General features: G+C 39.4%; 1 protein-coding gene across 1 annotated transcript in view; it reads right to left on the bottom strand.

Annotated features, from left to right (window-relative positions):
- Window positions 1–13323: 13323 nt before the first annotated feature.
- DNAH5 (dynein axonemal heavy chain 5) overlaps window positions 13324–23570 on the bottom strand; it is a 211086-nt gene continuing 200839 nt past the window's right edge. Inside the window, exons 77-78 of the mRNA XM_079918021.1 lie at window positions 23186–23417; window positions 13324–14214 (exon numbers count right to left, since the gene is read on the bottom strand). Coding sequence (XP_079774147.1) covers window positions 14063–14214; window positions 23186–23417 — 384 coding nt within the window. The 3' untranslated portion in view covers window positions 13324–14062. The remainder of the gene's footprint in view (window positions 14215–23185; window positions 23418–23570) is intronic.

Below are 23570 nucleotides of genomic sequence, written 5' to 3' on the forward strand. Positions count from 1 at the left end.
AATAAAAGCCTTATTCTCCAACCAGCTTTATCTGTCAAAAGTTGAAATGATGCTGTATTTTAAATTTCCCTCTTTCCAACTCCTAAATCATTCAGTTGATTTACATAAAGATCAGGCAAGGAAGAAGGATGTTAACTGTTGGCTTCCTGAATCCCAGTGATAAGTGAGATGCCCTTTCAGTCATGAGAACTATGGCCTAATATTATATTTAATTCGAAACTTCTCCTCTTCCTTCATACAGGCTTGACCCATTGTCCACGTACCTCCAGTGGGAAGGTGTGGTTCATTCTTTCATTCTTCTGATCTCTATTCACTAGGCAATGCCCACCCTTCTAGGCCTCTGTGATGGCCCTACTCAGCTCTCCTTTCTCACAGCCAAGGGTTCCCGCACCACAGCAAGATGCTGTCTTGGGAGAGTTCTTTCAAGATAGTTTGAGCCCAGTCACCCATCAGGGAGGCAGTATGGCAGCCAGACTCACAGTATTTAAACCTGAGTTTTTCGTTTACCATCCAAGTGACCTTGAACAAGTCTCAGTGCCCCATACATAAAGTAGAAAAGCTAAATTACCAGTATCAAATGGTTGGTTAAGGATTAAATGAGTTAATATACATATAAAGTGTTTAATATAGTGCCTTGCATTTTGTACTTGTTATGTAAGTGTTAAATAAAATTAAGATGCCAGGGTCCCTTTCCAGGAGGTACTCCCAATCTTTCCAGTGGTTCTCTTGGTGCCCTTCACTTGCCCGGGATCAGAAGCAGATCCTCAGCACTATCCCTAGGCTGACAACCTCCTTCTCTCAGGGATTCCTCCCATGAACTTCCATTTAGAGTCTAGACTTCTGTTTTGTAGGTTAGATGAAGTATAGGGGGAGTTTCAAAGGACCATCTTGGCTATCTCTTAGCAAGTCCTGGGATGGGGGTATCTGGCTATGGTCTTTATGATGTGAAATACTAAATGCCAACTTACAAACATAACCAACATTCCGGGCAACAGTCAATTACTTATGGAAAGCTTTCACTACATGCAGCAGAATGTTAAACAGTGACTGAACTGAAAACCCTCAAACAATATGAGTCAGCTCTGGTTAAACCACATCAGATTAGGGAGGTAGAGTATGAGACACCTAGTTAACAGAGATGCATGTCTCTCTCTACCTTTCTAGTCTCTCATCTCAGCATCCCTATACTCTTTCCCTCTGTTCTCACTGAACTATTTTTAATTGCTTAAATCTCGCTTTTCGCACCTCTCTGCTTCCCTGCAGCTCCTCTGCAAGGCGTGCCCTTTCAATCCCTCTCTTAAGAAACCTTATGCTGCTGCCCAGAAAGCAAGTCATTCCCGTAGCCCCTGCACGCACCCCCTACTTCGTCCTTCGCACACAGTTGCTGTGAGTTATTCCCATGTCTGTTTCCTATAGGAGACAGAGAGGCCCTTAGGTGCAAGAACCATCTTCCTGTCTTGGGGCCCCACCACATGACATGGCACCTGGCTCCTTCACAGCCATTCAGGGTTTTAGTAAATAAGTGATATAAGATCGTACATCATGGAGGAATCTAAAAAATACAATAAACTAGTGAATATAACAAAAAAGAAACAGGCTCACAGATATAAAGGACAAACTAGTGGTGACTAGTGGAAGAGAGGAGGGGCAAGATAGGGGTAGAGTATTAAGTACAAACTATTATGTATAAAATAAGTTACAAGGATATATTGTACAACACAGGGGATATAGCCAATATTTTGTAATAACTATACATGGAGCACAACCTTTCAAAATAGTGAATTACTATATTGTACCCCTGTTAACTTATATAATATACAGCAACGATACTTCAATAATTTTTAAATTTTTTTAATAAAAATAAACAAAATATTGGCTATTAAAAAAAAGATCATATATTATGGGATAAACTTTTGTTCATCTGAGACCTGGATTGCAGAATTTGTCCTGGGAGAAAGGAGCTAACTTGATTCAGTCATCACCTTAATGGGCCACTTTTGTCTGGAGAAGAGGAGTAGGGGTAAAAACAACTAAATTTTTTTTAAAAAGCAAGAGTTGTTTGGGATCAAATAAAAAGCAAGGAAAGAGAGGAGAGGAAGTCAGGCAAGAGAGAGGCTGAGCAACTGCATGATGGGAAGCTGGAGACTGAGTAAAAGAGATGCCCAGTAAAAACTGCATGAGCATGCAGGACTTCCAGAATGGTCAAGTGACAGTGTGTAACCTCAACACAACATCCATTTAACTGGTGAGATTACTTTTTAAAAAAAAAAACGTGTATAGTCTCTGGAAATTGTCATAAGCAAATAGCATACAGCAAATGGAGAAACGTGTATTAAAGAAAATTCACTAAATCTCAGTAAAAATAGTGAAAGTGTGGCATTGAACTACAATGTGTTCCCACCCTCACCTCCATCTGTGTGTTATGAAATCTTTACACCAGGAAGGTTCATTCAAGAAGATGGGGCTTTCTCTCTGCTCTCTCAGCTCCCAGTCTAAGGCTAAGGTTTCACCTCAGGAGGGCCAGGTTCCTGCTGTTTCTCAACACCCCAGTTCTCTGTTACAGAAACTCTATTCCCAGCGGGCATGGTGGAGGGGATTGAGGCTTCCTACCTTCACCCTACAGTCACTTTGGGGCGGAAGCGCTATTCCCAGAATGGCAGGTCAAAAACATTGGGACCCCATCACCTCCTCCTTGTTCATAAAGCAGAGTTTGCATGCTTGGAAAAGCAAGACAATAGACCAGGGGTGCCCTCTTGCAGAGCAGGGAGTGTCACTTGGGTTTCGCCCAGAGAGAGAGGCAGGACTTGTGGACAAAGAGCTGCACAGCTCTGCCTGAGGAAACTGACTTTATCTGGAACAGAGTATGAAAAATTGCATGCCTAAGTGTCAAAAACAATAGAGATATTGGTGGTAAGCAATTAAGAAAGGCAGGTAGTTCCATAATATCAGTAGCAACCAATGAAATGAAAGAGCAGTAGAACTTTAACAAAGAAAGCCAAGGAAAGAGATGGCCAAGAGAACCTCCCAGAGGTTGCAGTCAACTCAGGAACACTGTGTCAGCATTCGACTGCCCCCACTCAGGAGCAATAAGAGCAGGGCGTGGGGTAAACTTAAAAGCAATCTCTAAGCCACACAAAGAAGCATCAGCAAGGGGCAGAAGCCTTATTGTCACTAGAGGCTTAGTAGGCCCCACATGTTTTCCAACCCTGTCTAAAACTAAGCTGTTCTAATCCAGAAGCAACTCCTAGGAAGCCAGGTTTCAAAATAAAATCATACTCATCCTTTGTAGTTTGGAAGACTACACGTCTTCAAAACTGCACCGTCTCAAGGATGATTAGAGAAGGAACTTGCAAACTACTGGTCCCTGGCTGAATGTGGGACAAAAATCACAAAATCCCTAAAATGTGAAAGCAGTCTCAAAGCCACTCATAGATCCAATGAAAAAGAAGGAAATTCTAACTGGCTAAGAAGCTAAAGCACAATTTTTGACCAATGACACAGAAGCTGAGGCAGGAGCCACACCTAGGTAGCTAGGCTATAAGACAAAAACAAAGGGGAAAAAAATTTAAGCAGGGACATCTGAGCCTACCGACTGCTACCACTACTGACAGAACCAGTTCAGCCAAGTCCCTAAACAAATAAACAAGTGATGAAACAAACAACTAAAACAAGCCCCGTGGGGGAGGAGTAGAATCAGTATCCAGACTGACTACAGTTTATTATCTAAAACTGTCCCTTTTCAGCAAAAAATTATGAGACATTCAAAGAAACAGAAATTTGACCCATGCCTAAGGGTAAAAAGCAAGCAATAAGAAATTGCCTTTGAGGGGATCCAGATGTTGGACTTAACAAAGATTTCAAAATACCTATTATAAATATGTTCAAATGACTTTTAAAAAGCCCTGTTTAAAGAATTAAAAGAATTCATCAAGTAGAGAATATTACTGAAAATATAGAAATTTTAAAAAGAATCAAATGGCAATTCTATCAATAGAATTGAAAAGTACAACGCTGAACTTTTTTTTAAAATCACTAAAGGAATGTGTATTCGTTTGGTAGGGCTTCCATAACAAGGTATCACAAACTGGGCAGTTTAAACAACAGAAATTTGTTGTCTCATAGTTCTGGAGGCCAGAAGTCTGAGATCAAGATATTGACAGGGTGGGTCCCTTCTGAGGGGAAAATCTGTTCCAGATCTCTCTCCTAGCTTCTGGCAATCTTTAGCATTCCTTGACTTTGGCATCACCTCAATCTCTGCTTTCATCTACACATGGCTTTCTCCCTGTGTGTGTGTCTCTGTGTTCAGATGTCCCTTTTTCATAAGGACACCAGTCTTATTGGATAAGGGCCTACCCTACTCCAGCACGACCTCATCTTAATTAATTTCATCTGCAACAACTCTATTTTCAAATAAGGGCATCTTCTTTACACGGTCCAACCCATAACGGAGTGCAAAAGTAGATTTGATTTGACATAAGAAAGAATCAGCAAACTTGAAAATAGATCAATAGAGATTATAAAATCTGAAGAATAAAGAGGAAAAAGAATTAGGGAAAATGAACAGAGCCTCAGAGAAATGTAGGCTTCATTAAACACACCAACATATGCACAACAGAAGTACCTGAAGGAGGGGAGAAAATATATTCAAAGAAATAATGCCTGAAATTGATGGGAACTAGAGGGTTGGAAGGAGCAGCAAGAAAATAAGTGGGAGGCTGGAGAGTAAGTGGGGTAGAAAGTAGCTGCAACATGGTTTATAGCAGCAATATCTACTCAATTTTAATTTTTACTATCTGTGGTGCTTTGCTATTTTGTTACCATATAACCCAAACCTTCAGCAAAAATCTACTGTACACAACAGCCATGTGCAACTAGTGTTGGGGAAATTAAGGAAAAGAACCACTGAGATAGGAAAGAAAGCACTGGGCACAAGTAGCAAAATGGAAGGAAGATCAAGAAATCAAGGCCAGGGCTAACTGAGCCAAAGCAGCCAGGAATCAGCTGAACGATTGCAAGAGATGTTGGGCTCCCTCTTAAGACTACACTTAAGATGGGGTTTGAACCACTTTTAACGGAATCTTCAGGGACAAGGTTAAAACCAGCCAGGTTGAAATTTTTATTATAAGTTCAAAAATGGAGAATATAGTTATCGTCCAAATGGTATAAAAGCTCTATGGAAAAAGAACTTGGTCTTAGTTGCTTTTTTATAACTTAACACATGGTTTCAAAATATGTCTAAACAATGAGCTGCAGAGCACAGGAAACCATATGGCTTTTTTCTTGCATCAGATACATGTGTGTTTTTCTTTTAAGGGTGATTTAATTCACATCACATTTTCACATACTTTGGGGAATGGGAGTAAGTCGAACGTAACAACCGTAATTTCTCCTGTAAGATCATTTCCACATCTTTCAACGTGAATCTTCTCACCAGAGGGAAAGAGCTCCAAATTGCTTGGCTGCCGGCTCACTTCATAATGCATCAAAACTTCAGATATACTCCAGCAGGAAGCCATTCCAGAAGGGACCCACCATTCACATCACTGCAAGTCTCTTCAAAAATTGTGTACCCATTTTGTTCAAGGCAAACCCTTTTGTGTAAAAAATAAACGCATTTTAATAAAGATTCTGTAAATCTTAGATTTGAGGACATCTGTGAACTGTAAACAAATATATATGAATGAAGAGAAGAGTGAGGTGAACTAACAGGAAAGTCTTCCCTTGAGTGCAGAGAATGTTAACATTGGGGTTTTTCTATTTTTAATGACATGTACCATGGCAACTGTCCTCTTTTCCTCTTTAACACAATAAAAACAGCATTATTCTTGAATGAGAAAGACTAACATTAATGTCATCCTTTTCCTTGGAATAGAAAATTATTTTTCCTAGTGTTAAGCAAACCTGAGACTTGGATTTAGCAAAGTGAAAGCACTGCTGAGAAATGCGCAGTGGAAGCTCCCGGACCCCAGTCAACCTGTAGATGGAGGAATACCTGATAGAGAATGTGTTGTCTCCAAGCTGAATTTCAGGGTGAGCTGATAAAGACTAGTTGAGATTAATGAGGGTGATACAGCCCTGAAGCCGGAGCACCTACAGGAAGGAATGTAAGCACTGCAGCCAGGAAGACATCATTTACAGGCTGTGCGAACTTGGCCCCTGGCCAAGCTACCTTTTTTGCACCTTGTTTTTCTCACATGTAAGAGTAAGAATACTTTTTAACCTCACAAGGTTTTTCTGGGGCATGAACGAGACACTGCGGATAAAACACCTATATGCTAATGTCGTGCATATAGGGTTTTTTTTCCTACTGTCATCCCCAACTTATAAAATAGGTTTAAGATAAAATCTTTACAATCAGAGATCTAAGATAAAATCTTTACAAATCAATGATTAAAGGACTGATCATTTTGTATAAATATTTGTTCTAAGAAGAGTATTTTTGTTGTTAATAAACACATCATGCGGAGAATTCATGACCATAATTTAGAATGAAAGGAGAGTTGAGCTGAAAACAATGTTTGATGCTCAGATAAAGGAAAGTGAAGAGACACCTCATGTCACCTAGAAGCATCACACCTAGTAGCACTTCCTGAGAAATTGTTAATTTAAATCAGTAGACATGAAGTTATTAGGAGACAGAAAATGCCACAAAGCCCCTGTAACCCTTTCATAGACTCTTAACAGGTCTTTACCCTCCTGCAATGCAGCATGTGTACTTGTCAGCTTCTTCATCTATGCAAATAAACAGGAGACAGATGGTAAGGGTTATACTTGTGTTCTGGTTCTAATTGCCTTATTGTTTTTTAATTTTCTGCAAAATAAATTCATTTCATTGGCCAACATTCAGACAATTGACTAACTGATCCTTTTAGCAAGTCTACAGTATTTATCTAGGACAATACTATTTAAAATTGCTGTTTTTAGGGCATCCTATAGGGCTGATATTAAGTAAATGACTAGCTTGGAGAAACTGAGAACATACTATAAACTCTTGGGACTTACAGGGGCTGCTGGAAAGCAGGTTTCCCTGTGTCCTTAGTGAGCCAACATCCATTTTGCTGTATGAAGAAACAGAACATCATAAATGCTTAATGGCACATCTGGGAAAAGGCAGATCTGACCCAGATTACAGGCTCCACTCCTGCTAATTAAGTGGCTTTGAGCAAGTGACCCAGACTTTTTCAACCTTGTGTTCTTCGTTTGTAAAACAGGTGCTGACAAAAATACCTGCATTGGACTTCCCTGGTGGTGCAGTGGTTGAGAGTCTGCCTGCCGATGCAAGGGACACGGGTTCGTGCCCCGGTCCGGGAAGATCCCACATGCCGTGGAGCAGCTGGGCCCGTGAGCCATGGCCACTGAGCCTGCACGTCCGGAGCCTGTGCTCCGCAACGGGAGAGAAAAAAAATACCTGCATTATAGAGTATTTATGAGGTTTGAATAAGTTAATACCAAAAAGAACTTACTCAAACTTTAATGTTCAGGCAAATCAGTAGGAATCCTGGTAAAATGCAGACTCTGATTCAGTAGATGTAATTCAAGACCAAGATCATGCACTTCTACAGGGTCCCAGGTGTTTCAATGCTTTTGGTCTCCAGACCATCTTTTCAACAGCAAGGCTTTACAAAAGCTTTCTCAGGTCTGGCACATTGTAAATACTCAGTAAATATTTGCTTTATTATTATGATTAATAATTAATTAAGGGCCCCAAATCAAAGAACTCTGCATGCAGTCCTTCCTTTCAGCTATGGAATGCCTTCATAATTCCCTACTAACCCACAGAAATAGTGTTTTTCAAGAAAAGTTTGCAGACAGTAAAATTAAAATAACATTGGGGTAGTAGGCTAAGTAATGGCCACCCAGAGATATCATGTCCTATGTCAGGAACAGATATGCAGATACCTGGAACCTGTAAATGTTACTTTATAAGGAAAAGGGGCTTTTGCAGATGTGATTAAGTTTAGAATTTGGAAATGAGGACATTATCCTAGATTATCTGGGTGGGTCCTAAATGCCATCACAAGTGTCCTTGTAAGAGAATGACAGAGGGACACTAGACATACCTACAGAGGAGAAGGTGACACGAAGAAGGAGCTAGAGATTGGAGGTAGGCGGCCAGAAACCAAGGAATGCTGGCAGCTGCCAGAGTCTGGAAGAGGCAAAGAAGGATCCTCCTAGAGCTTCCAGAGGAAACAGAACTACTGGCACCTGGACTTTGGACTTCTGGGGGCCAGAACTGCAACAAAATTTATTTCTATTATTTAAGCCACCAAGTTTGTGATACTTTATTACAGCACTCATAGGAAATGAATACAATTGGTTTAAGTAAAATGTTTATATGTATACAAGTTAAGTTGCTAATCACTAGAAAGCTAAGCATGTTTACATAGTAAATTTTTTCTCTTTGCTTAAATAAAGGGTCTGACCTTCATGAAAGTCATAAAGAGATTGATGGCATATTAACAATGAGATTTTATTTTAGGAAATTAGAAAAATCCTATATTCTGCTTCCACACAAAATGTACAAAGTTTCAAAGAAAGTTGCCCCCATTCTAATGGTGAGAAAAAGCCAGAAACTATAAAATTATAACTTGTGTGAGATAAAGACCTGGAATTGAAGAGACCTCTGTTTTGTGTGCTTCACTGGCCTAGATTATTATTTTCACCTCTCAGGAAACACTCCCCTAATTTTCACGGAAGCATTTTTGTGATGTAGAAGGTGGTTGACCTAGAATATATCTGAGGCCCTTCCTGTCCTCCATGCCCTGGAAGAGGCCCTGACTCAGCTATGTTCAGCCTTTCACATCTGAGAGTACCAGATTTTATCAGAAGACATCCTGCCTGCCATCCCTGAAAGAAATGGAAAAAGGAAATGGATTATTTGGTTATCACAGTTTTGTTTTCAAATTTAACCATATGTTAAAAGGGTTTTAAAGAAAAAAGCTGACAACCCAGGGCTTCCCTGGTGGCGCAGTGGTTCAGAGTCCACCTGCCGATGCAGGGGACACGGGTTCGTGCCCCAGTCTGGGAAGATCCCACATGCCACGGAGCGGCTGGGCCCGTGAGCCATGGCTGCTGAGCCTGCGCGTCTGGAGTCTGTGCTCCGCAACGGGAGAGGCCACAACAGTGAGAAGTCCGCGTACTGAAAAAAAAAAAAACAAAATAACCTGACAACCCAGAATTCTATACACCACAAAAAATTTTAGGTGAAATACTTTTCTGGACAACATAAGCTGAAAAATGCCAGCAGAAACATTCTTCAAGTAATGTTCAAAATTCATCAAGCAAAAGCGCTATGATAGCAGATGCAAACTCACATGTACACAAAGAAAGGAAGAGTGAAGAAAATGGGGACAAAAAGTCAGATAAATACATTTTTTCTTATTTTTAATCATTCTCAAAGGTAACTGGCCAAGATAAGATTGTTACAGTTATGGGGCTTAGAACACATTTAAAAGTAAAATGTATACCAATTATGGCAGAAAGGATGAGAGAGGGACTGTAAGGTTCTGATACCTGAAGTGATGTAATTTGAAAGTAGATGGTGATAAGAAAGAGTGTACATTGTAAACCCTTGTGAAAGAAAAATTGCCCTGGACAATTGTTAAAAAACAGCAAGGAAGACTTTATTGAAGACTATTGCAATAGGGGGAGAGAGATTGAACTCAACTCCATAGAAACAAAAGACGAGAGGATTTTTACACACTGGGTGAGCTGATGGAAATTAGGGCAGGACGTGAGGGGGAGATTTTATTGATGTGAGGAGGCAATCTGTGTTGGCTAATTGTTGCTTATTGAAGTTAGGCTCCTACCCTCCCACAAAGACTAGGAGGCAGGGCCCCATCTTCCTTGAGGATCACATTCCAAAGGGAGGGCTCCCAGGCCCTTGAGAATCACTTACCTCTCAAAGGCTCAGAGAAAGAAATTACAAGAGAAGGGAAGACAGGGCCCTGTAGTCAGGAATTAGCCTGTCTACACTTGGGTCAAGGTGAGAGGTCAGTAAGGCCATCTTGGTCACCCTAGGACAACCATCAAAAAGAAAGGAAAATGAATGAGTTGTAATAAGCCAATAGTGGAGATAAAATGGAGTCATAAACAATACTCAATAAAAAAGTAGACAGAAAAAGAAAAAAAAGGAAGAAGAGATGGAACAAACAGAAAGCTAGTAAGATGGTAGATTTAAATCGTCATACCAATAATTACATGAAATATAAATGGTCTATACACTTCAATTAAAAAAGACATTACCATGGGCTTCCCTGGTGGCGCAGTGGTTGAGAGTCCGCCTGCCGATGCAGGGGACACGGGTTCGTGCCCCAGTCCAAGAAGATCCCACATGCCGCGGAGCGGCTGGGCCCGTGAGCCATGGCCACTGAGCCTGCGCGTCCACAACGGGAGAGGCCACAACAGTGAGAGGTCCACGTACCACAAAAAAAAAAAAAAAAGACATTACCTGTTTATTATTAAAAAGAACAGGACTATATAAGAAACCCATTTTAGGTGGGAGGTTGGGTTAGCAGATGTAAGCCATTATATATGGAATGGCTAAACAACAAGGTCCTACTGTATAGCACAGAGAACTATATTCAGTATCCTATGATAAACCATAATGGAATGGAATATACTAAAAAAAAGAATGTATGTATATGTATAACTGAATCATTTTGCTGTACAGCAGAAATGAACACAACGTTGTGAATCAACTATACTTCAATTAAAAAAAACAAACCCATTTTAATTATAAAGGCACAGATAGGTTGAAAAGAAAATAAAATGATGGGAAAATGTAATCAAAAGAAATCTGGAATGGCTAGATTAATATCAAACAAAGAAACATCAGGAGAAGGAATATTACCAAGAAGTATCACACAATAATAAAGGAGTCAATTCACCAGGAAGACACAAGCATCCTCAACGTGTATGTATGTAAAAACAGAGCTTCAAAATCCACGAAGGGATATCACATAGTGTCTTGTCAGCAGCATTGGTACCACCTAGGAGCTCTGCTAGAAATGCAGAGCCTGCCCTACTGATTATAATCTGCATTGATAACAAGATCCCCAGGTGATCTGAGCAAATAGTAAAATCTAAGAATACTGATATAGTGCATCATGTCACATTTCTAATAAGGAACTCCGATGATATGTTTTCACAGCACTTCTCCCAACCAGAAAAAAAAGAGGGTAACTATGTGAACTGATGATATGTTGATTAATTTGATTGTAGTGATTATGTCACAATGTATACATATACCAATCATCAAATTTCATACCTTAAATATATACAATTTTTAATTGGCAATTAAACTTCAACAAAGCTGGGGAAAATAGTCAATTAAAATATATATTCCTCCACAAACGCTGCAATAAGATAAAACAAATCTATAAATCTATACATAACTCAGTCTAATAATTTCAATTACCTTAATTTTTTTTTTTTTTTTTTTGCGGTACGTGGGCCTCTCACTGTTGTGGCCTCTCCCGTTGCGGAGCACAGGCTCCGGACGCACAGGCTCAGCGGCCATGTCTCACGGGACCAGCCGCTCCGCGGTATGTGGCATCTTCCCGTACCGGGGCATGAACCCGTAGTCCCCTGCATCGGCAGGCGGACTCTCAACCACTGCGCCACCAGGGAAGCCCTATATCTTTTTCTATGTATCGCTCACACATGTCAGGCTATCCAGTCATAAACTGAGATCATATAAAATTACCTGCCTGAATAACTGCTTATTTTCTGTGTCTCGTCCTCTTATGTGAATGAAATCAGAGACTGTGACAATTCTTTTCCCACCATCATTCCATCAGGGCACCAGAGTGCCTGACACACAGGAGGTGCAAAATAAATATCTTTAATAAATCAGTATTGAGACAGATGAAAAAGATGGCTCTATCATCCTGCTATGGCAACGGGACCCTCACTGTAGTTTTCTCCACATCCAAGGTGGTCAGGGACTCTCCATCAACTGGAAAATTCAGTCAATTGGTCTTCCCTTGATCCCCTGACTCAGTAGCATGCTGAGCACCCTTCAATGGGTGGGAGCTGGGGAGTGGGAGTGGAGGTGAAGCAGGAAGGGGCCTCACTGGCATCTCCACGCTTTAGGGATGACCCTTGCTGAATTAGTTCCTAAAAATTTCTAGCTGTTTTCATGGTGTTCTTTTCTACTTTGGGTCTCCAAAACTCATACACATATACCTATGGAGTATATCACAAAATTATATAAATTATACATTTTCAAGTTATTTGATTAAAAAAGCCAGTTTTGGAAGCTTATTTCTGGTTACTCAACGGCACTCACCCCCTTGTTCATAAATAGAAATTACAATTCAGACATTCATTAACAACTTTTTATTAATCTGCATTATTTTTACATTTTCATTATGTATTCTTCAAAATAAAATGATTGTTTTACAGCAATTCACACAAATCAACTGATATATTAATTCAGACCGAAAGAAGCTACTCAAATGAAAATAGCATTGTTCAGGATGGGTAGGTATCACATGAACCACTCAGGCCTAATTCTCATCATACTTAGCATAAAATGATACTTGTCACAGAGCAAATCCTAGTGAGAGGGACCCACACTGGTCTCCTTGTAACCCTTCCTCCCTATAAAAAAAAACTTTTTATCATTGGAAGCATGAAGTTACACGGATCTGAAGTTACCCAATTCTATGCTGCAATTCTAAGTTAACACTGACCAAATTTCCTAGTCAACAGGTTATAGATGAAACAATTTTATAATTTATAATCATAATTTAAAATAAAAATATGTGAAAAGTTCCTTAGGTAGTATTTTTCCTAATTAATAAAAACTTACGTGAAGTTCCCACCCACTATCTACGACTTTTATCCTTTCTCTACTTTTTTCTTCCAATCATTACATTTGTTCAAGTCAACTGAAAACTCTACCATTGGATCATACCTGTTTTTATTTTCCATGTTATTTTCTAATTTTTGTCCACACCAGATACATTTTACACTTATAATCACAGTGTACTTGATATTTTGTTAACTATGTCTTTCAATTAACAGTATGTGCTCACCATTTCTGTGTTATGAAATCTTCACTATTGTTTTTCATGATTGCCAAATACTTCTAATTTCCTTAAGATAGACTTATTTTTGAACTTTTAGGGTATTTTTTATGCTATTAAATACATTTATATATATGTATGTGTATATATATATATATATATATATATATATATATATATATATATATATATATATTTCTTCAGTCTTTTAAATTGTTTCCTGGGTGTAGATTTCCAGGAGAGAAAATAAGGATCAAAGCATGGAATGTTTTTATGATTCTTTCTGTGCTTAGTTATTTAATCATTTTACAAAAAGGATGGGTCAATTTACATTGCTCAAGGAGTCTGTGAGTGTATCACTTTTACAAAGACCTCACCACGATTCACTTTAGCTTTAATTTTTTAATTCTAACAAATATCAGTTAGTATCTCATTAATAACTATCAGTGGGGTTGAATGCTATTCTAAATGTTTATCCTGTAGGATTACCTGAATTGTCTATTCATCTATTCACATTCTTAACCCACCCTTCTATTTCCTTCCATTTTTTTAAAAGGTCTATTTAATTGGCTACTTGAGCCATGAAAACAAATCTCTTACCTGACCTAAATGCAAAAGGCAACAGAAGCAGAATCAGCACAAACTTGTCATGATACCTTAGAGAATTGGGCTGTCCCTAGAACCACCACATTAACAGAAGAATAATCCCTTCAAGGGAAATACCATCTGTTTAGCCTAGTCAGTCCTTGGAGTTGAAGAAGAAAATGTATTATTGTGGATTTGAGGGCCGCACTTCATTAGAAAGCTGTAAATTTTACTTTTAAATCACCAAATAACTTTTCACAAAAACACAGTGATTGGTCATGAACGATGAAACAGGCTAAATGTAATCAAGCATCCAGCTAGAATAGGGAACACTGATACAGCTCTCACTGCATGACCAACCTGATTTACACACTGTCCACGCAGAAGAAAAAGGTTATGATAATTCAGATCCTGCATTTATTGGGTGAGAGACATGCCCCATGTTACTTGACATCACAGAGAAGGGCGACCCCACGGAGCACCCAGTGTTCGGGGGCCTGGGCTGTCCTGAGGTCCACAGCAGCGATGTAGTTCAGATCTGTTCGGACTGGCTTCTTGTAGATGGGACAGGAGTACAACCGAGGGTCTCTTACAGCTACAAAAAAATTCATTAAAAAAACCTTGGTGAATTTCTAATTTAAGCAGCCCCAAGCCCAAACAGAACGCAGAGCCAACTCTGTGCACTCTGAAGGTCATTCCAAAGAGAGATGGGTTTAGTAGAATGAGGGAAATTCTTCCTGAGGTCAGATAATCCCTAGATGCGAAGCAGAGGCTACCACAGGTTTCCAGTGGGTGTGACAAGACACCCAGACGTCCTCACGTTTACCCCACTCACCCCTTGTCACATGTCCTTGACATTAACCCCTGCCTATGTGACATGACCGTGAACCCCCCATTGCTCCCTCCCTCTCCTTTCCACCTGTCAATTCAACACCCCTCCTCCACCCCATCCCCTGTACTTCTTCCCCACCAAATCTTGTGCCCACACACCCTCTCTATATTTCCCTTGTGACTTGCCTTTGTCTTTTAATCAGACATCCAGCACCAATGCTCACTATTATTTTACTATTATTATTGCAAAATCCCATCTTCAACCCTCTGTGCCACAGTCCAAACCACATTTGAAATCACAGGACAGAGAATGTTCCCTACCCCTACCAGGTGTTGTGAGTTCTCCATGTGCGTAGAGACATAAAAACGGCAGGGAAGCAGAGAACCATGCCACCGTTCAGCTCTCTAAGATTCAATCTACCGTTTTGGAGTGCATGAACAGATGGAGTCTCCAAAATCACATATGCAGTGAAAGACAATCTGTGTGCCCCTTCTTCAAAGGTCTTCTTTTACGCATTCTGTCCAGCCTTGGCATCCCCATATTGAGAACTGATGCAGGTCTTGCGGGGCCTCAAACTTACACAGTTTGGGGGAGGGGCTTCTTTTAAGAAAAAAGTACAATTTGCAAATATAAAATTAAGCTTTGGAAGGAGCCTCTGCACTGAGCAGCCTTAGAGTTTAAGCTTCACCTGCTTCTGGTTAAATCCACTCTACCTACAGTAGTTTATCTGCACATCTTGTAACACCCATCTCGGGAAGCAGTATATTATTTCCTCTTCTCTCCCAGACTATAAATTATTTCAGGACGAAAGTTGTGTCTGCACTCGTCCGTGTACTTCTCTGGAAGGCCAATATTATAAATGACCCTCACATAATTATTGAGATGAAAATATACTTAACTAAGAGGATAACTTTGCTTTGGTGAATTAGTGTAACAAACATGTAACTTTCAAAATGCAATATTAATATATTAATGATACTGAATTTATTTCCCCAAACTAACTTACTCAATAATTTAGCTTTTCCTAACACATCAAAAAAGTAAGGCACTATCAGAAATTAAAGTCTCATTTTTTGACCCAAGAAAACCTTCAGCCTACTGTGCCATGTGTTTTTATACCTCCACTAAATTTATTTTATTGGAAGAAGTTAAACATTTGAATATGATAATATTATACAAAAGTTTCAATATAAAATAATCTAAAACTGTAATTCTTAACCAGGTGTGATTTTTAGCAGGGGACATTTGCCAATATCTAGAGACATTTTTAGTTATCACAACTGGGAAGGTGCTACTGGCAACAAGTAGGTCGAGGCCAGGAATGCTGCTAACATCCTAAAATGCACAAGACAGCCCCTCACAACAAGAGTTATCTGGACCAAAAATGTCAATAATACAAAGGTTGAGAAATGCTGTTCTAAAACATAGTCATGACATATATACACTAATATGTATAAAATAGATAACTAATAAGAACCTGTTGTATAATAAATAAATTAATTTCATTTTTTAAAAATAAAGAAAAAAATATTTAAATATACAAAACAAAGATGGCTCAATGTCAGAAAATCTACTCATGTAATTCACCACATTACACAACTAAGATAGGAGATATGATTATCTCAATGTAGAAAAAATCGTTTAATAAAGTTCAGTACAATTTATAATTAAAAATTCTGAGCAGGGCTTCCCTGGTGGCGCAGAGGTTGAGAGTCCGCCTGCTGATGCAGGGGACACAGGTTCGTGCCCCGGTCCCGGAAGATCCCACATGCCGCGGAGCGGCTGGGCCCGTGAGCCACGGCCGCTGAGCCTGCACGTCCGGGGCCTGTGCTCCGCAACAGGAGAGGCCACAACAGTGAGAGGCCCGCGTACCGCAAAAAAAAAAAAAAAAAAAAAAAAAAATTCTGAGCAAACCAGGAATAAAAAGGAACTTCCTAAACTTAGTAAAGGTTATATTAAAATTTATAGCATATAATATACTTAGAGAAATTTTACATGGATTTTCTTGAGGCTCAGAAACAATTTTGATCAAGAACATTAAGAAGAGAAAAATAAATAAAATTGGTAAGAATTAGAAGAGCAGAGAATCAACTATCATAATAGAAAAACAAAATCAACAAACTTTTAGAACAATTAAGAATCTTCACCAACTAGTAAGGATCTTGCTGGATTCAAGATCAACCTGTGCTGGCAATTGCCAACTAAAAGTTTTAATAAAAAATAGGATACAGGGCTTCCCTGGTGGCGCAGTGGTTGAGGGTACGCCTGCCGAGGCAGGGGACGCGGGTTCGTGCCCTGGTCCGGGAAGATCCCACACGCCACGGAGCGGCTGGGCCCGTGAGCCATGGCCGCTGAGCCTGCGCGTCCGGAGCCTGTGCTCCGCAACTGGAGAGGCCACAACAGTGAGAGGCCCGCGTACCGCAAAAAAAAAAAAAAAAAAAAAATAGGATACAGTTTTTTAATTTTGACAAAACCATAAAGTATCAGGGAATTAACCAAGTGATCTGTATAGAAAATACTTTAAAACTTTAGTAAAAGATATAATAAGGATGATCTGAAAAAATTAAAAAATAAATAAAACAGTCACAGATATTTTACAGTACTTTAAAATTATGTATTTGCTTAATCCCATGAAATTAATTATTAGAAACCATCTAAATTAATGTAACACCTAATTTTAAGTCTAGATGCTAATTTTTAATTACCATGAGAATGTCATTAATGATAATAATTAGGCAAACATACAAAAAAATCTGATTAAATAAATGAATGACAGTGAATTTGAGGAGTGCAGTTAATGCTAACTACACTGATATATTTAAACCCTTTAATCCTAAGACCTGAACATATAACAAATATTTAACTAATCGTTCTTCTTGATGCACACTTGACCAACAATCATTTAATAAATCTTGATGTAAGCCCTTGGAGTTTTACATTTGAATCAAGTGATAATTATAACTGCACCTTGGGAAGTATTCGATTACTTGGGTTTTAATCCCAAAAGAAAAATAGAATTGGAAAAAATAGCATTCTTTTCAAGAAGCAGTAAAAAAAAAAGCAATTCTCTGAAATATTTATCCAATTTTATTTATTTTTAATTGCTTCAGAAGGGAAGGAGCCCACACCAAGTCACAGCATGCAGCAACCTTCTGCAGCAGGATTAGAAACCACTGAAAATATAATTTCATGGCAAAAGTGCTGACAGATGCTAAACAAGCACATAAAGAGATGATTTGAAACCGTTACCTCTGGTTAGACAAATAACTTTGAAGACAAAAATAAACATGCTAAGTAGGTAGAACAAATTAGCTAAATATGTTTAAAGCCTTGGGGCTCCAGAAGGAGAAGAGAGAAGAGGGTATCTAAACAGGCGAGCTATGTGCTTTAGTGTGCTAAAGGTTTTAATAAAACGCCTTGAGGAAATTTCATTTTCTAGCTCGATAACTTCCCTCTCTAGCCTACATTTTTCATCCAAATGTAAGTATATCATTGCATCATATATTCCTTCTAATATCCAGAATAACCAAGTTACATAGAGATTCCTTATGTCATTCCTTTATTCAGTCCCTCTTTTGCTAATAACATTTAGGTTATTAAACAGTGCACTCTTCCATGTGTTATTTCTTTTAATCCCTCAACAAGCATGAGAGTTATCATATTAATAATAATAATTTTTTTTGTTATCTATTGTATGCTAATTATGTGCTGGACATTGTCAGTTTAATTCTCTCAACAACCCAATGAGATGGGTACCATGATTAAATCCATTTTACAGATGAGAAAACTGGAAGAACATAAGGAGGTGAGTTACTTATCCAAGGTTGCAGAGCTGTAGGTGATGAGTCAAACCTGGCCAGAATGGATCCAGAGCCTAAGCTCTTAATCTCAGCAATAGTGTGACGTACTATGCTATGTGTCTCCATATCTTTGCAGAAATATGTAAATGTGGACCAGAGATAACTAGATACCTGACTTCAACTTGTGGCATAGCTGAGACTCCTCCAAAGCTACATGACTAACTGCTAAGGTGATAAAGTCATGAAAGCACCCCAAATATCCAGGCTCCTGGCTCACTGGCTTTTACCTGAGGACATGTGCCCCCCTATGGGGCAGGGAGGTGACCTTCAGCATGGGGAGAGGAGCCACAGGGGGTGACAGCTCTCATCTGCATAGGGCAGAGGGCTTTACTCTGTCTACTTCACCAGGTACCTGAGAAATATTAATACATGACTTCAAAATGCAAGGAAACTGTCCTCATTTCCAATTTAGCCTTTATTTTCAAGCTTCATCCCTAAATGCAGTCTTAAGTAGAACACTACCACAAGAATTCCCAGAGATCTGCATTCATCCCACAACAGACAAATGTGATTCTGATAGCAGTTTTAGTAGCCAGGAATCATAGGCAAATTACCTAATATCTCTAAACCTTCATTTCCCATCTGCAAAATCGTCATGATACATCTTACAGAGTTGTTGTAAAGACTAAATAAGTTAATATATGTGAATGCCTAGCATAGTATAATGCTTGCAATGCAGTAGATGCCCAAGATGTGTTAGATTTCTCCCCTCGCTCCCTGTACACACACACACACACACACACACACACACACACGCACACGCACATATACACTTACCTTTTCACTAAAACAAATTGCCCAGTCTCAGGTTCCCCATGACTTTAACAGAGTTCAGGTTTACAAACTGAAAGTGGATTAAACGTTGCGGGGCTCAGGAGTTAGGAGGTCTCCAGCTCCGGGTCGCTGTGTGGGGCTATTCCCACTCCAGGCCCACAACAGCACGTTGTTGGATCAGGGTGGGTCCTAGGGCGTTCTTAGAAACCCTGTTCCTCTAGCAGGAAATAGTCTCATTAGCTGCAGGGACCCTGAGATTCTTCACATCTTACTTAGTGACCAGAGATACATGTAAGTCTTGCTTTGTTCCCCCAAAATTCTAACCACTGCTTTCCCATCACATGGGCTTCAGCACCGAAGTTATCAGAAGCATCACTCTCTCTCTATAGGAGACACATATTTCCTGTAGCTGCCTCTTTTCAACTTCCTTTGAGAACAGAGGATCTAGAGTGGGTACGGGTGGCTTTACTCTCTTGGAGTATTTCGTACTATTTGGGTGACTCTCCCGTGACAAGAAATATAAATAAAACAAACATTTGGGGATATAGCTCAATATAGAGCTCAATTTTGATATATTGATAAACTCAATTTTTAGCTTTGAAATAAATATCTAGACTTCCTTTTAAAAACAAATAAACCAGTCCTATATGTAAAATTCAATGGTGAATGATTTAAACTGAAATTGCCCTTCCTATTAACATAAAAAACAATCCATTACAAGAATTTTAATTTTAAAACACTACACTTTTGGAGCGTCCTCTAGCCATTAATGATGTTAAACCTCTTTAGCTCAATTAGAGCCCTATTTAGTCATCCAAATGGACTGAAAATTAGATTTACAGTAGGAAAAGAGTAATGGAATGTTAGTTTTCTATCACAAACAAAACACCTCTTCAACCACAAAGCTATTTGGCAAAAAGTTTCCACCAACTTCTACTGAAGCCAAAAAAAGAATAAAGAATTATAGTTTTCCTTTACTTTTTTCTTAGTACTTTGAAATTAGTGAGTCACTTTTTCCTTTGCTTATTTTTATTTCCTCCCTAACCCTACAGCTAACGAGCATCACCACAGACTAAAGCCCAGCAGCGTAAGTACAGTCCTTCCATACCAACGTATTCTTAACTCATAAAGGACTGCCTGTATTATAAACTTATTGCTTTATTACTACGCTGCTGAGATGTTCAATGTCATGTGGCAATGGATTTTTACAATTTAGTCACAAGAAATAAAGTAACACCTAACTGAATGTGAGAAAGATTTTTCTTTCACTTTATAAGGGCAACATTTTTCCAACAATGTTGACTAGATGCAACAAAATTTCTAAAATATTACTTTTGGCTAAAAGAACATTTGATTATTATTTCTATAAAATAATCACTGTCCTGGGACTTCACACGACCGTAATTGATTATTATTTCTAGAAAATAATCACTGTCCTGGGACTTCACACGACCGTAATTGATTATTATTTCTAGAAAACAATCACTGTCCTGGGACGTCACATGACCGTAAGGATTAATGAACATGAAGCCACAGGCAGTGTGTTTGCTGAAGCCCAGGCAGACACATGGATAATTTCAGATGCAGCGAGGGCATAATGAGCGACACCCTGTACCAGGAGGCATACTGAGTACCCTACGTCTCTCTTCTGATGCTCAGCTCTCCTCATGGGCTCCCCTTCCTTCACACACCGTCTTTCTGTTCCTCAAACACAGCACATTCGTTGCTACCTCTTGCCTCTGCACTCTTGCCTTTGCCCCATGGATACTAGTCCAATGTTCAATGTTCTCTCCTCAGCAAAGCCTTCCCTGAACCCCTGAATTCTCTCACTCCCTGACACACCGTGTGTATGTGTTCTTTACAGAAACAAGAACTATCTGAAAGTGGTATGTTCATTTACACTTGATCCTCGTTATTCCTGGGACATACGAATCTAAAATCTCACGGAGTCTGAATTACCGATGGCTGCTCGGGGAAATACAGGGTCAGGTTCCTGCAAGCCTCTGGTCACAGCATTTCCATCAGCCCATCAATACGTAACCTTGTTCTATGTGTGTTTCTGTTTAAAGTCACCTTATTAATATACACTGTTGATTCATTCACATTGAACTCAAGGTCAACAGCACTATGACTCATGCCTGATCAGAGCATGTCTAACACACATGTTTTCTCCATAAGGCACATCACCGCCTTCTTGCTCTCAGGGACACTAGACAACACTTCAGCACTGCACACTGGGGCCATTTTCAACAATGAAAAGTAGGAAAATGTGAAAAACATAGCACAAAATAGACCATGGAAAGGACACTTGTTTACGGTCTGAGCTGAAACAAGAAGTAGAGCACAGGCTTGTTCAACCTCAACTAGGAACACTCATGTCAGGAAACTCAAATGTTTCACTGCTTTGTACATGTCCATGAAAGACCGCGAAAGTGCCACAAGCAGTGACACTGGGGTCACAGATAAATTTTAGAGTGTAGGCAAAATTACACAGAATCCTTGCGTAACAAGGATTGACTATATTTGCTTCTTTTTTCAGCTACCTTCCCTCTTTGAGACTGAGCTCCTTGCAAATGGGGATTCTGCTTGGCCTTTTCTCATTGTTGCATCCCCAGCAACACAGTAGTGTGTGTCAGATGGTCGACACCAGATAAATATTAAATGGATGACCCAGTGAGCCAAAGCTCTTTCCCTCTGCCAAGGAAAGTCTAACTCTAATGCCCTCTCATGCTCACCCTTATCCTCCAAAAGTCATCTCAGAAGCAGTCTCCACCAACCTCCCAGGCCTAGTTATGTTCTACTTCTAGATTCCCTGACCATCCTGACAGCATCTCTATCATAACATGTGTCAAATTCTACTTAAATTATTTATTTACTTATCAGCCTCCCTCACCAGACTGTGAGTCCCTTGTGGGTGTGATCTGATTCATAATTATCTTTCTGTCTCTTGCAGGTAAGCTTGTGGCTGGTATAATTAGTCATGCAGCAAACATCAATATTCGCCTAAAAAATACTCAAAGTTTATACACTCTCTTCCCTTGACATGTATTTACAAATGTAGTACTTATCTAAAGGATGGAGGTACTAAAAGCTCTCTTTTAAAGAGAGATTGTTTTACCCCTTGCTTGTTTAAAGGAAAATCTTTTGTGCTTCTGTTGTAAAATTAATACTTCCTTGGGAGCCACTATCCTGGCTACCTCTTGAGTTTATGGCTTAATAGTGATCATCTCACTATGTATATGTATATCAAATCATCATGTTACACACCTTAAATATATGCAATTTTTATTTAAAAAGGAAAATAAATAATTTTTTTAAAAAATAAAAAGAACAGGGAATCTGCTCATATGGTGAACGGTGGTTACTGCTGAGGAGATGTTAGCTGAGTGCAATGCAACATCAAAAACCTATAGAAAACATCAAGCCAACAATGGAAAATAGTTTAGGTGTTTTTAGCCTTGTCAAACAGAGCTTTGATAACTTTGTCAAAGTATTCTTCTTTGACACGTGTGTTTCATAGAAGTGTTATCACATTCATAGGCTGATATGTGAAACCAGCGTTTTACCCTTAGCTACTGGATTAAGTTGAATGTCCCTGAATTCAAACTGGATTTCACAACCTGGCTTAAATCTCCAAGCTGGTGGAGACACCACCTGCCGTAGCCCTGTGCAGTCCTGCCTGGAAAGCCTTCTTTCCACTACTTACCTCATCATCCAAGCCCCATCTATCCTTCCAAGCCCATCCAGGCCCAACTGCCCCTAAGATCCAGCCCCTAACTATTTCATCCCACTGTTATCTCACCCTCCTTTCTCACCACTTATTTACTATTCCAAACACCTGTTTCTTATCTCATTAGCTAATGCTACTTTATCTACTTTATTAGATAGGCAAGAACTATCTAGAACCATTGCCTCCCAGGAGCACTCAAGAAAGAGTTCAGCAGTCAGTCAGTACTCATTAAACACAGGTGTGAATGTGAGGCCACTTGATAACATAGTATAATCCTTATCCCATGATAACAGAAATGACGATATCCTGTGTTTATAACATCATCCAACCTAATAATACCAACCATCCCTCAATGCACAAGACAACTTACTGTTGTTTTCGGCATAAATTCTTATCACAGGCATTAACTCGAAGAGCACTTTCGGTTTGGACTCGATGAGTTTCATGTTCCTCTTGTCCCAGCCAGCACCTTCAAGATACAAGCCGTAGACGTAGATGCCCTCTGTGGGAGGGGCAGAAATGTCATCCTTCATCCACTTGGTGACTTCGTTGCAGAGCACCATATTGTCCAGAGCCCAACCTTCATTGGCCCGAGTTATTTCCTACTCAGGGCAAGAGCAAAAGCAAAGGATGAATGAAATCAGCAACTAGAGGTTTGTCTTCATATAAAGAGCATTATCGTGATGACAGTGTAGCCCCAAATTATCCAGATTCAAAGAAGGTAGGATAGTATTTAAAGAGTTCTAAAAGATTCT

The sequence above is a fragment of the Stenella coeruleoalba genome, assembly GCF_951394435.1.
Source record: "Stenella coeruleoalba genome assembly, chromosome: 3".
Taxonomy (NCBI): Eukaryota; Metazoa; Chordata; class Mammalia; order Artiodactyla; family Delphinidae; genus Stenella; species Stenella coeruleoalba.